At 43.3% G+C, this 13844-nt stretch overlaps 1 protein-coding gene across 1 annotated transcript in view; it reads left to right on the forward strand.

Annotated features, from left to right (window-relative positions):
- Window positions 1-13844, forward strand: part of ZNF804A (zinc finger protein 804A) — a 43105-nt gene that overhangs the window by 16231 nt on the left and 13030 nt on the right. The window contains exon 2 of the mRNA XM_014466931.2: window positions 13236-13379. Within this exon, the coding sequence (XP_014322417.1) occupies window positions 13236-13379 (144 nt within the window). The remainder of the gene's footprint in view (window positions 1-13235; window positions 13380-13844) is intronic.

A 13844-nucleotide genomic window follows, 5' to 3' on the forward strand; every position in this document is an offset into this window, starting at 1 on the left:
ATATATATATATATACATATACACACACACACACATATATGTGTGTATATATATATAAAGAGTTTTTTAAAAATAATAAACATAAAATGAAAGAGTGACACTCCTTTTTCAGACATGTTCTGTAAAGGCTTCAGGTTCTGTACCTCTGTGTGTTTGAAACACGTTGTGTACATTTTAATTATAGCAGGTTTCATGCTCCTGTAATGACTGGTTAAGCTCAGTGAGAAAGGTGAGCCTTTTTTGTATCTTGTCCAGTATTCTTTGCACAACACATACGATAGGACTGACTCCCAGGACTTTCTCAAAAGTCTCTTATTGACTGAACACTGTGGCCTCCTTGAGGATGCGGGTGTGTTTATTAATCCCGTGAAAACTAGGGACTGCCCCTCGGAGCCACAAGGGTCTGAGGGTGGGTTTGTCTCAGGGACATCATTACGTTGGCATTAAGTGAATGAATGATTGGAAAGACAGATGGCTGGTTGGAATCATAGAGAGTAGAAAGCTAACATTTGGTAGAAGGTTCACTGGCTCGAGAACTTAATTGTGAGTTCCAGGCTATTCCGGCCCGAAATGGCTGTAAACACTCCTCACGCAGGGAAGGTCCTGGGACGCCGGTTTTCCCGTTTGTTACGTTAAGGAGCTGGACACTGAACAACGTGTTACTCGTTAGGAGCTACTTCTACACGTTCCTCAATTTATTCTTCAGAAAACCCTCTGCTTCCAAGGTGGCCTCTTTGCTCTACAAACAGGGAATTTAACACCTAATTGCCTTCCGACGACAGGAATCGAGGTGTTGTCACCGAAAGGTCATTGCGTAGAATTTATTCAGCGGATCTGGCTCCCAAGAGCTGCCTGGGATACAGTCACACGCCTAGCGGCTGAGCGGCCCTTCTCGAGTCCAGTGTCCTGACCTATTTAAACCCACTTACATTTCTGGCTTTTTTTTTTAACACAGGGACTTAATTTGATAGATGCAAATGTTCCCTTCCCGGGGGCTGCTCTTGCATACCTGTTCCTTCTATGGTGTGGCTCTGAGCAGCCCCTTTGGGTGGGGGAATTGGAGCGCGAGGGGTCATCGAGTCTGTTCTGATGAAGGACCTGCCGTGTCTAAGTCCGTCCATACCAGACGGTCACCATCCAGAGCTGAACCCCACGTCGGCGTGTATAGGAATTGCTTTTTAGAAAATTAAAATTACGCTGAGGGAGAAATTAGCCAGTCTAAGCAATGTACCATGTTTAATATTCTGGCACAAAAGTGAGTGTTACCAATGCATGGAATTCGGGAGTGAGTCCCACAGTGCAGGTGCTGGAAGGAGGTCAGAAATCTGTTACCACAGACTAAATAATGCTCCGTCTTTATCTTCTTTTGATGAGTATGCATGCTTTGGGGTAATGTCTTACAATTATTAATCATACTACATTTTTTCATCTAATATTTTTCATACAATGTATGATAAACCAAGACCCTAATATGGAGTCGCAAAATGTTTGATATTCCCAAGTCATTCTTATTTCAAAATATGGAGTATTTGAGAAAAATGCAGAAATTAGGATGGTATCTTGATGAGTTCATAATTATATGCAGGTTCTTATCTGTTAGTGTAACACATAATTAAAGATTCTCATATATAATGGCAATAACAGATTATCAAAGTAAGAACAATATAGTACTAGTTTTGTTACTTGCTTTTATTTTCACAACTCATTTTTTTTAAATATGGAAAGCTTATAATATCAGTGTTTATGGTGATTTGTTATTTCATTTCTAATGTAAAAGGATTGACTAAATTACTAATACAGTTTAAGTTTGCTAGTGACCAGGATCTCGTGAGACTGAGGTTTATATAATTTGTGGACAGAAAGGCTTTATTATGCACAATTAATGGACTGATCTTCAACGAATCGACCATACAATACAGAAAGCCAGCCCCTGGCAGTGAATGGCCTGCTGCCAGGTTACCTTTGCCAGGTGAGGGGGTGAGATGGGTGCCTGCAGAAGAAAGCGAGGCCTGCTCGGCGTCCGTGCTGTGTCCCTCTCGCAGGCCAGCTCATGGCCCCTTGTCAGTGTTCCTTGTTCTGACACATATAAACACCAGGTGCCCTCAATCTCTAAAATGTCATTTTTAGAAACATACAAGCACAGCACATAAGCTGCCATTTGACAAACGCGCTGTGAACAGGGAGCCAGGGACTAGCATCGCTCACCACCCCATTTTCCTCCCGACTGACTCGGGGTCCCGCGGGCAGGCAGACCTCTAGGGACTTGATGGACAGCAGCTGTGGCCACGGCGCTATTAGCTTAAACACGGCGCGGGCGATGGCTCCCAGATGGATTCAGCAGCCACTTGGCAGCGAGAGCACTCGATTCCCCCAAGTGACTGTTTGATGTCTCTTTTAACACCTCATTGCCTTTCGCAGAGGGAAGTGGGTCGGTCCTGCCTCAAGCGTATGTTTGCACACGGTTCTACCCTTGGAAGGTCAGAACGACCACTTGGCACTTTCTCAGTGACAGAATCTGAGACTCGAGAAGCGGTTCTGTTGGTTTTTAAGCACCTGGAAGACGGTAGAAGCACAGCATGTACTGTTCCATCTCTTAAGTTCAGCTATTCAGTTCCCACTGCATAGTCACTTGTATCTTAGCAAGTGGCCTCCTTCCCCCATTCCTCCTGGTTTCTGAAGGGATTCGCTTACGCCAGACCTAAGTGGGCTCCAACCTGCCTTACTTACCCAGCAAGCTCCCTTCCCTCCCACAGCGTTACCCGGCAACAGTCCTTTCCTACTCAACTTTGACCATGGTGCCTTCCCATGCTGTGTGTGCTGCTTTCTATTTACTTATTTTTGTTTTGTTTAAAAATCTCTCCTTCAGTCCTCTCCGGTGAGGGGCACCTCAGATACTTGAATCAGCTGGAGTAACTACAAGTCCTTTCTCGTTCTTGGATCCTAAGTTGTTAGTGTTTAGAGCGGAGGTTGAGACCAGGAGCGGTGGGGCTATAAAAGGTCTTTATGATAAACTAATGGTGACTTTGAGTGCTGGGCACACAGTGCAATATACAGAGGCTGCATCATAGGATTGTACCCTTGAAACAAACCTTCATAATTTTATTAACCAGTGTCACCCCAATACATTTAATTAAAAAGAAAAAAAATCACCTGAAATGGTTTGGATGATTATAAGCCTATAGCAGAGCAGTGAATAACTGAGATTTGCAGTGAAGAGAAGGCACAGTCAACATTGTGATACTGTGTTTGGAAGGAAAGGGGAGGTTAGAAGACCTTTAATCCAGGAGAGAAGTGGGAAGTGGCACAGAAGGGAGGGAGGGAGGGAGGGGAGGAAGTTGAATGGGGAGATATTAAGCAGCTTAAATACATGAAATTGGATTTAAGAGGTAAGTGAAGGAGGACTGGTGAGGATTACCATTGATTCCTGGGTAAACTGTTGGGCAGTTTTTAGATTTTCATTGGAAAACCTATTTTAAAGATTTTAGGATAAATCTTTAGTTGGAGGAAGGCAATAAATTCTAGTTAGTGGAAATTATATTTAATAATTCTATGGAAAACACAGGTCTAAAACTTTAGCAAGCACCTAGATATAATAGGTCAGTTTTGAAATCTACCTGATTTATTCATTGTGAGAAGTCCATCTTGAAACATGTCTTAAATTATTACAAACCAGCCCTGGCTGGAGTTGCCCAGCGGTTGGCACATCGGCCTGTGCAGTGAACGGTCTCAGGTTCCATTCCTGATCAAGGGCATGAACCTCGGTTGCAGGTTCCATCCCCAGCCCTGGAAGGCAGGTCAGGAGGCGACCAGTTGATGTGTCTCTCTCACATTTGACCTCTCTCTCTGTCTCCTCTCCTCCCTCCTCCCTTCCATTTTCTCTAAAAATCAATGAAAAAAATATTCTCAGGTGAGGATTAACAACAACAACAAAAATTATGAACCAGTATTTATCTAGAGCAGTGGTTCTCAACCTTGGCTGCACATTAGAATAACCTGGGAATCTTTTTAAAATCCTGATTTCTGGGCCTCATCCTCCAGAAATTCTGTTTGTTATGGGGTGGAGCCACAACATTAGTAACAAAGAAACAGAATTTCCGGAGGATGAGGCCCAGAAATCAGGATTTTAACAAGATTCCCAGGTGATTCCAATGTGCAGCCAAGGTTGAGAACCACTGATCTAGAGAAATATGTGATCTGCTTACACAACTATAGTCCCAGGTTTGATAACAGATTTTCTTCAGGGGTGAAGCTTGAGGACTCTGGTGACGCAGTGTTGGTTCCAATTTATAATCATTACTGTGATTGATTATAGAAGGGACTACGTTGATGCTACCTGAATGCGTTGTCATTGGAGACCGACTTCTTTCTGTCGGAGGTGGTTAAGCAGCAATGCTGTTGTAGATGCTCAGAGCCACTCCTGTTTCGGCTCGTCACTGAGCCACCCAGCAGCTCCCAGTGGTGAGCTGGGTTTAAAAAGAAAACTGCTAGGCCCAACCGGTGGGGCTCAGTGGTTGAGCGTCTACCTAGGAACCAGGAGGTCATGGTTCCATTCCTGGTCAGGCCACATGCCCGGGTTGCAAGCTCCATCCATCCCAGTAGGAGGCGGGCAGGAGGCAGCCGATCCCTGATTCTCTCTCATCAGTGATGTTTCTCTCTCTTCCTCCTTTTCTCTCTCTCCATGAAATCAATAAAAATATATTTATAAAGAGAAGAAGAAAAAACAAACACAAAAGTGTTAGTCCACAATGGAGCGCGCCTTGCAATAGCTATTCGCCCAGACTGTAACGGCAGTGTCTCCTGGCGAGCACCTTCCCTCCGTGCAAAAGGACTAAATTGGTTCTGACACACCGAACGGTTTCCCTGGGAGGAAAGCATTTCCAAGGTGAGGGAACGCAGCCTGCATGGACGGGTGGCTGTGCGTTTACCAGATACGACTGAAAACTGACCTGAACGATGAAATATAAATTCTCCTTCACTGTAGCCTCCATTCATGGGCGTAAGTTACGGGTAAAGAGGCTAAAATATAGTCATTCTGCTCTGCAACAGGGGAGTTTTATAGCCTCCAGGATACACTGAGAGGGGAAACGTGTATTTCAGACAGTTTTGAAAGCTGCTCTCAGGTGGAAAGGACAGCAGAGGAGGTTTTGTGTTAAATGTTGAGAGGAGACGAGCCAGGTTTCCCTCTGAAGGTACCGCGCCTGTTACACACCTGCCCATCGCGGATGCACCTTATCCTCACACTTTATTCAGTCTAAAGGTCAGTGTTAGTGACAGTAACTCCTGGTTGTGGATGTTTAGACTTTGTTGTTAAATGATTTTTTTTCCATTTCTTTTTACTGTGCTACACTTTAAGATTTTTTTAGGATAAAGATCACCTGATTATTTAATTCCTCTTTCTCTGAGCAGAGCTGATTATGGGCTTTGCTGTCAGAATTTTTAACCTGAGGAGAATTGGCATTTTTATCTTATTTTAAAGCCCTTTTAAAAATTAAAAATCTTTGAAACTTTGGATGTTGGAGGGATGTAAATATCTCACTAAAATAGCGTTTCGGTGGCGTTCCTGTTCCTGGAGAAATTCGGTATCTCGGGCCCCGGCCGGACCTACTGCCTCAGACTCTGCTCTGGGCAGGTGATCTGAATGCAAATCGGACGGAAACACGCTGACTTCAACAGCCTCCAGGTGGCTTAATCGCGCTCAGATCTGAAGACAGGAATCTCCTGGTGTGTGAAGTTGGCTCCATTAAACACGAAGCAGCACGACCCCATGGCAGCGGGCAGACCTGGGGGGTGGGAAGAACAGGACCCTGGAAACAGTTTCCTTCCCACAGTCTCAGTTCACGTACCTGGAGCCCGGATTTGCTGTTGCAGAAGTCCATCCTTCTTTCTACAGTTTTTAAAAACATATTTTTATTGATTTCAGAGAGGAAGGGCGAGGGAGAGAGAGACAGACACATCAATGATGAGAGAGAATCATTGGCCGGCAACCCGGGCATGCGCCCTGACCGAGAATGGAACTGTGACCTCCTGGTTCATAGGTCAATGCTCAACCCCTGAGCCACACCGGCCGGGCCTTTCCGAACTTTTCACAGACAGCTCCTCCTGAAAGAGAAACCTCAGTTCTTCGGTCGCCACTCGTGTAGGAAAATAAGCAGTTTCCAGGACAGTCATTCAAGGATTCCTTATCCTCTGAGGGCCTTGACGCGCTTCTCTCATTTCGATGACCTATAAACACATCAGAGCGTACAGAGCTTTGCCAGTTGGCTGTGCCGTTTACCCCTCTCCTTGGTCCACATTATCATCACGCGTCCATCCCTAGACCGTGAGTGTTATGGAGAGTCTGTCACAACGTGGTCCCTTGGCCAGCGAGTGGCCTTGGGTATCAGGGATCTCCTGTTGGGCAATTACTGGCACAGCAGGACTTTGCCGTGCATTTAACAAAGCACAGCTGTGTGGCTCTGTTAGGATGCAGCCCTAGTTAAGTCTGTCCAGGACCGAAGATCACTAGGAAAACTATAATTAGAACGTCGTGTAGAGAAATGCCAGTTCTTCCCAGAAGTTATTATTATGCCATGTTACTTAAATGCTTATTGTCAATGCATATTTCTGTCAGTGAAACAAATACCCTTTTTTTGTTTGCAGTGTGATCAGGAATTATATCAGTGCCTACACACAGAAATGTGGGTTGTTTCATCTTTAAAACTGCTCTGGCTTAAATATTGGATCTGCTCATTTTCCTTTTTTTAATTCTGAGACTTAGATGTCAGTAGATGAGTTCTTCTGACTCCCGGTTCATAGCTCATTGTGACCATCCGTTCATTAAGGCCTCACTCTTGATTTAGCCTATTTTTTAAAATCTTTGCTCCTCACTCCAAAAAGACATGTATTCTACCTCGTATGATAAATGTTCTTAAATGTACACCTGCGCTGTATAACATGTAGTTTTCAGTGCTTTAAATATATGTAAATAATATGGCACCACATTCATTGTTTTATACCTTTTCACTGTTCCTGCATGTCTAGCTGCACATCACCAATATCATCCATATTCTACTTCCCCTCCCCCAAGAATGCAGATACTTAGATCACCTCCTAAATCATGCTGCTACTACTACTACTACTGCTACACACACACACACACACACACACACACACTCAAAGATTTTATTACAAGTTGTATTAGACTTCAGCAAGAATTTCTCTGAGTTATTATCCCACAGTGGCTGGCTTGATTTGTAAGCATATGGACATAGAGTTCTACTAGATATTCCTGGAAAATTGTTTTTTAATGTAACTGCTAAGCAGCACCCAAGAACTGTGCCACATTCCCCCAGAATTGGCGTAATCTGTGCTGCTGCTGTTTTCCGTTTCATTCTTGGCTGTGTTGTTTTTGTCTCACTTTACACTTGTTGGATTACGTGTTAGTGATCGAGGCATCCCTTGTTATATTACACCTTGATTTTGTTTTTCTATTAGGTTCCCAGGAGGTCCCTGTTCAATTCCTGCTCAGGGCATATGCCCAGGTTTCAGACTTGATCCATGAATTCTATGGAAATTTTAGAAAAGAGTCCTCGAAGTGAGATCTGATAAACGAATTCTTTATAACTTACTCTAGTATAAATGTATCATACAATCACTTGATGTTAGAATTGAAATATTCTTCCATGGAGGTGTATGATACAGACTCCCCATATCTCTGGCTTGAGCAACTTTACAAGTACTTCGAGAAGCCGCCCTGTCCCTAACCTCTCATCTCATCTATAATAAACAATCTAACAACAGCAAACTCCTCCGTGGGTCATGCACTTTATGACCAGGCGTTCGACGGCCTCTCCATCATTCTCTCTTTCTCACACGCTCTGCCCGGTACGTTAAACCCCAATAACGTCACACGTCTTTGCTCCCTGACCTCACCCAGTGTTGTCCGGCTTCTGTGACTACATACGAGGTATCTCCTCTTGCTAGGACCTGTTCCCACATTGCTTTTTTATATTTTTATAAATATATTTTTATTGATTTCAGAGAGGAATGGAAAGGGAGAGAGAGACAGAAACATCAATGATGAGATAGAGTCATGGATTGGCTGCCTCCTGCTCGCCCCACCCTGGGGATCGAGCCCACAACCCTGGCTTGTGCCCTGACCGGGAATCAAACCCTGATGCTCAACCACTGAGCCATGCTGGCCAGGCTCACTCTATATTTTGATATAAAAAGGTTAAAATAATGTGGCACAGACCAATGCAATAAAAGCTAGAATCCTAACAGTGACTTTTGAGAGAGAGAGAGACAGAGAGAAGGAGGAAAGGTTTCTAAGGAAGATTTAGTTTCTAAAACAGCCGTGGGCAAACTACGGCCCGCAGGCCGGATCCGGCCCGTTTGAAATGAATAAAACTAAAAAAAAAAAGACCGTACCCTTTTATGTAATGATGTTTACTTTGAATTTATATTAGTTCACACAAACACTCCATCCATGCTTTTGTTCCGGCCCTCCGGTCCAGTTTAAGAACCCATTGTGGCCCTCGAGTCAAAAAGTTTGCCCACCCCTGCTCTAAAACGTCATTAATTGGAAAAACAGAGACGTGGCGGAGAACATAGTGCCCGGAGTCCTCAGTTCGCATGTGCTCGTGACTCTCTCTGTGTCTGAGCGCCGTCTCTTCACTCGTAAAGGCTCCCAGGCGAGTGCGCTGGGCACAGGCCGCTGCTTGAGGCCGGTCCACCTCACGGTGCAGCCATGCACACTGAGGGAGCCCCTCCCGCCCTCTCTGCCCCTCAGCTCAGTGTGGCTTCACTGTAGCATTTGTGTAGCCTCTGTCAGCACTATTGACAATGGCATCTTCCTGCCTGGCCCAGTGGTTGAGCGTCGACCTATGAACCAGGAGGTCAGGGTTCAGTTCCCAGTCAGGGCACAGGCCCGGGTAGCAGGCTGGATTCCCAGTGTGGGTCATGCAGGAGGCAGCTGATCAGTGGTTCTCTCATCATCGATGTTTCTATCTCTCTCCCTCTCCCTCTTCCTTCCTCTCTAAAGTCAATAAAAAAAATATTTAAAAAAATAAATGGCAACTTCCTGAAATGTACAGGCTGACCAACAATCATACATTTAAATTAAAAGACAGGTTTGGATATTTTGCATTATTTAAATTTTAATTAAGTTCATATTTTAACAAAAAAATGCATTATTTTTAAACTTTTAATTGCTTTTAAAATCTGTGTGTGTTTGTTTTCACTGTGTGAGTTCTTTTAGGCCACCATGGACTCCTCTGGCGGAGACGCTGTCAGAATTAGGGGTAGCTCAGACCGAGCCCCCCGAAGTCAGACTCACTATACAGGGCCTAAGACCTCAGAGCCGTTACCTTAGCCCTTCCTGTCTTGCTTCCATCGTATGTAAAAGTGTAAACGGACAATCAGTGGGTCTGGGCTGCCTGTCAATCAAGCAGAGACAGGGTTGAATCACATGCGCGTTTATTCCAATCCTGCGGGCAGCGTGGGAGAGCAGATCATCCATAAAAATCTGCTCTGCCCCCCACTATAAGCCAGCTGCTTATGTCGGGTAGAAGGACAAAGATTACAGGGGAAGTAGGCAAAAGGGAATGCCAAGTGGGCAGTTCACAGGTAATGGGGGCTGGAGATTTGCAAAGGCCTGTGGGTATGCGAAGGCTGGGGGCCTTCAAAGGGCTGGCAGCTCTGGTTCCTGCAACAAGGTTGTTCAACTTTTCATGATCAGAGGCAGCTCCCATACAGGGAGGATGGGCCGCATTTCCAGGTGAGCGCCCAGGTCCACATGCACCTCCCAGCCAGGTTAGCATGTGCCTCCTTTAATCAGAACGAAGCAATCACGGCTGACAGAGCAGGATGAACATTTCTTACCTCCTGGCTGGTCCCCAACATTGTATTCCTGCCCGTCACAAGGAGGCTACTCATGTTCAGCGAGGACTGGTGTTGTCAGGGCTGACGTAGCTGAGGGCAGTGCTCATGGGTGACCACAGCACATGTGAATGCTCCCCCCTCCTCGTGGTGTCTTCTCCACCCCAATTCTGGTCCGACATTTTTCAAGTTAAAATGTTTCTCTTTGCAAAATACCCTTTTCTTTTGGGTACTTGGAACCTATGATTATTTCCCAATGGGCTTCCCTGCTGGGCTAACCACGCGTCAGATGCACAGCCCAGCACGCCCATTGGAGTTGAAGACAAAGCAGAATTAGCCCCGGGCAGCGCTTGCTGGCCCCAGCGGGAGGGAGCAGGTCTCCATACAGTGTTGCTCTTATGTGGAAGCTGGGGCCGAGTTTTCATCTTTGCAGGTGCCCTGGAACCCCTGCGATGAGACACCTACAGTGTCAGGCTTGCTAAATTTTTGAGAAAGTATTTTCTAAAAACGCATGAAGGTAAAAGTTTTAAGGACTATTATTTTACTTTATTTTCTTCTCAGCAAGACAGTTTCATTTTGTAGCCAGGAAATAAAATAAAAAAAGGAAGACAGAAATGTATGACTTTAGGAAGTAGTAGAACTCCTCTAAAGTTAATTAGGAATCCATCTTTTCCTTTTATACATATAAACTAGAGGCCCGGTGCACAAAATTCATGCACGGGTAGGGTCCCTAGGCCTGGCTGGCGATCAGGGCTGATCAGGGCCTCCGGCTGCCGGCTGGGACCTTCCTTCGTTCTGCGCAGCCCCCTGGTGGTCAGCACACATCAGAGCGAGCAATCAAACTCCGGTCTCCCGGTTGAACTCCTGAGGGGACACTTTGCATATTAGCCTTTTATATATATAGATTACATTCTTAGGTGCTCATCTTATCACCCCTTGTCCACACGACCAGCCTGTTGAGTAATGTATCTTTTAGCAAATGTGCAAAACTTCTTAGGTGCACCCGTCCCAGAACGCAGTAATATGAAATATACGTATTTCTCATCCAATTCAAAACACCAGCTCGGCCTCTCAGAGGCTAGCCCTTGCTGAGCTTCCTCACGGACCCTTTCAGTCCAAGTTGCTGATGGGGAGCAGGTGTCTTTGTTGAACGGGGATGACAAGCTTCAGGGAGGCAAGTATTTTTGAAGAATGCACTTTGCCTAAGAACATAGGTTTGCTTTATTCAAAGATTACACGCTTTTGTGAAAAACAGAAGTAAGAAAACAATTATTGCTTCTCTGGAGGGATATCAACATTAGGAGGAAAAATAAACTTACACTCTGAAAAGCAATCACCAAATATTTAAAGAGAGGAAATAGCTTAAAGTATAATTAATGGGGAAAATCAACAAGTTTGCAAAGAAATAAAGAAATTTCCCTTCAAGAATGTTGTTTGGAGAAGTAATTCAGCTTTGAACCAAAATATGTTGCCATTATTACTTACATTGACTGGAATTTTATCTCTGCTTTGCACATTTTAGCCATGAAGTCATGGTACTAATTTTTGTTTCATTTAAATTGGCTAATTCACAAAATAATACTTTAAAGATTTTATAAAATTCAGTAAGCAGTTTACATGTATATGAGTAATTTTCATATTTTTAAGCTAACATTTTTAACATATTGAGGAAGTCATCAAAAAAATAGAGTCACCACAAATCTGCCAAGAAATGGTAAATTAATTCTTGAAATTGATGTAATTATGTAACAATTCGAGTGATTTTGCATTTTATCACCTCTTACTATGCAGTTGATAAAACTAATAAGATATAGCAATAATTATTGTTTTTAAAGTGAGAAAGTGGGCAATGTGTTTATAGATTATGGGAGATGTATTTATCTGGTACTAAAAGGTCTACTACCAGGTATACAAACAGATCATGTGAAATTATAATATAGGATGTGGACACAAATACTTAGTACAATAATGTAAGGGAAGAATTTGTTATTAATTGGATTATAGTTAGTATGCCACTTTTAAATTTTGTATAAGTAATTTACCTATTTTAATATATATTTATTGATTTCAGGGAGGAAGGAAGAGGGAGAGAGAGATAGAAACATCAATGATGAGAGAGAATCATCGATAGGCTGCCTCCTGCCCGTCCCTTACTGGGGATCGAGCTCCCAACCCGGGCATGTGTCCTGACCGGGAATCAAACCCTAACCTCCTGGTTCATAGGTCGACGTTCAACCACTGAGCCATGCCAGCTGGGCTTATAGAAGTAATTTAAACATTTAAACTATGTGTCTTTCCCAGCCTTTACATTTGGTAAAAAGGACAATTGTCATGGCCACAAAGAGGACGATGCCATTTAATCTCCGCGTTCCAGTCCCCTTCAGTGTTCAAGAGCAGCATGTCAGGCCGGGGGATATGTTATTTTGGATTTTAAAGGAATTGAGTAGGAAAGGATCTGTAAATTAGAAGTTTAATGTAGTGTGTGGTAGGGATTGACGTTTAGGTCTTCATAGCAGCACTTCAGTGAAAGACTTGGACAGGGTTTCCACACATACAATTTATTCATGTCTGGCAATGTCAGTGTTTAAGGAGTCATGAAACAGCAAGTACATTTAGATTTAAGAAACCCTAAAAGCCACAGTCAAACATTGTGCTATCTTTGGCTTGTAAATGAACGCGGATGAGAACTGGCTGAATTTTTCATCGTTCCCGGGGTTTGGTGATAGAGCCATCTTTATTTATGATGAATGCAGTCTGCTTAGACAGTTCAATCATCTTCAGTTTAGGTAAAGAGCTGGCAGAGAGGAATCTGACTTCTTGAAGACTAGAGTCTATTTGAATGTTCAACCTAAATTGACGTGAGTCCAGATGAACACATTAGTCCAATGAAATCTAGTTGTGATGGATATGTTACTCTGTAGATATTTAAGGAGACAGACAAGCAAACACAAATACAAAAACCTGAATGTTGATGTCATCCATATGGACTTGATAAAAAAAGACACATTTTAGATTTGTTCGGATTTAGTTAGATGTTCCCTGTTAACTGTTGAATCAACATAGCTGTATGATTGCCATTTGTTTCTATGCTATCGTAGCGTAGCAGCTTGTTCGAGCAAGGGCTTCCATTTCTTTCCGTGGTTTATTTTTCTTCTCAGTGTTTCTTCTGTTCTTCCCATCACTTATTTTGGCTGCTCTGTTAACCTTTCATTTTCTTTAACTCAAAATTCCTTCTCATTTGGTTGGTTGGTGTTGGCTTTATTGTTCTGGTTGCCCATGAAGTAAAGTTTCTTACTCTTCTCAACTAGATGACAACCATCAGAACGAAATAAACGCAGGGGAGAGCTGACTGTTCCTCCTTTGAAACTGTGTTCCAGGATTATGCGGAGAAGGAGAACACCATCGCCAAAGCGCTGGAGGACCTGAAGGCCAACTTCTACTGTGAGCTCTGCGACAAGCAGTACCACAAGCACCAGGAGTTCGACAATCACATTAATTCCTATGACCACGCGCACAAGCAGGTAAGAACGGGCCCGAGAACATGCTGTGGCTGCACTTTTCTCTAACGATGTGAATTGTGTAGACTCTGTGCACAAGACATTTTTTATTTATTTTTCTTTCTTAAACAATTTTTAGAGATATTCTGGGATGATAAGTTAATGACATAGTAAAAGACTTTTTAAAAAAGCACCAAATGTAAAGTCTGAAATAAACAATACAGATACCATTCACTTGCCTTTTAGTGATTGGCAGTATTTTCAAAAATTATATTCTGCAGGTTGGGATCTGTTAAATATATTCAAATATACAAGTGTTTAAATATTTTAATAAGCTAATGATATTTATCAACTATAAATGAATTTACTTCTAGTTCTTTATATAAAGCATTTACTATAAATCAGAGGGCGGGGAGGGCGGAATGAGATGCTAAAAATAACCAGGGTGATTGGTTAAATAAGTACTGAATGTGTGCCTAATTTAGTTTA

Source organism: Myotis lucifugus, unplaced genomic scaffold, assembly GCF_000147115.1.
Source record: "Myotis lucifugus unplaced genomic scaffold, Myoluc2.0 scaffold_368, whole genome shotgun sequence".
NCBI lineage: Eukaryota > Metazoa > Chordata > Mammalia > Chiroptera > Vespertilionidae > Myotis > Myotis lucifugus.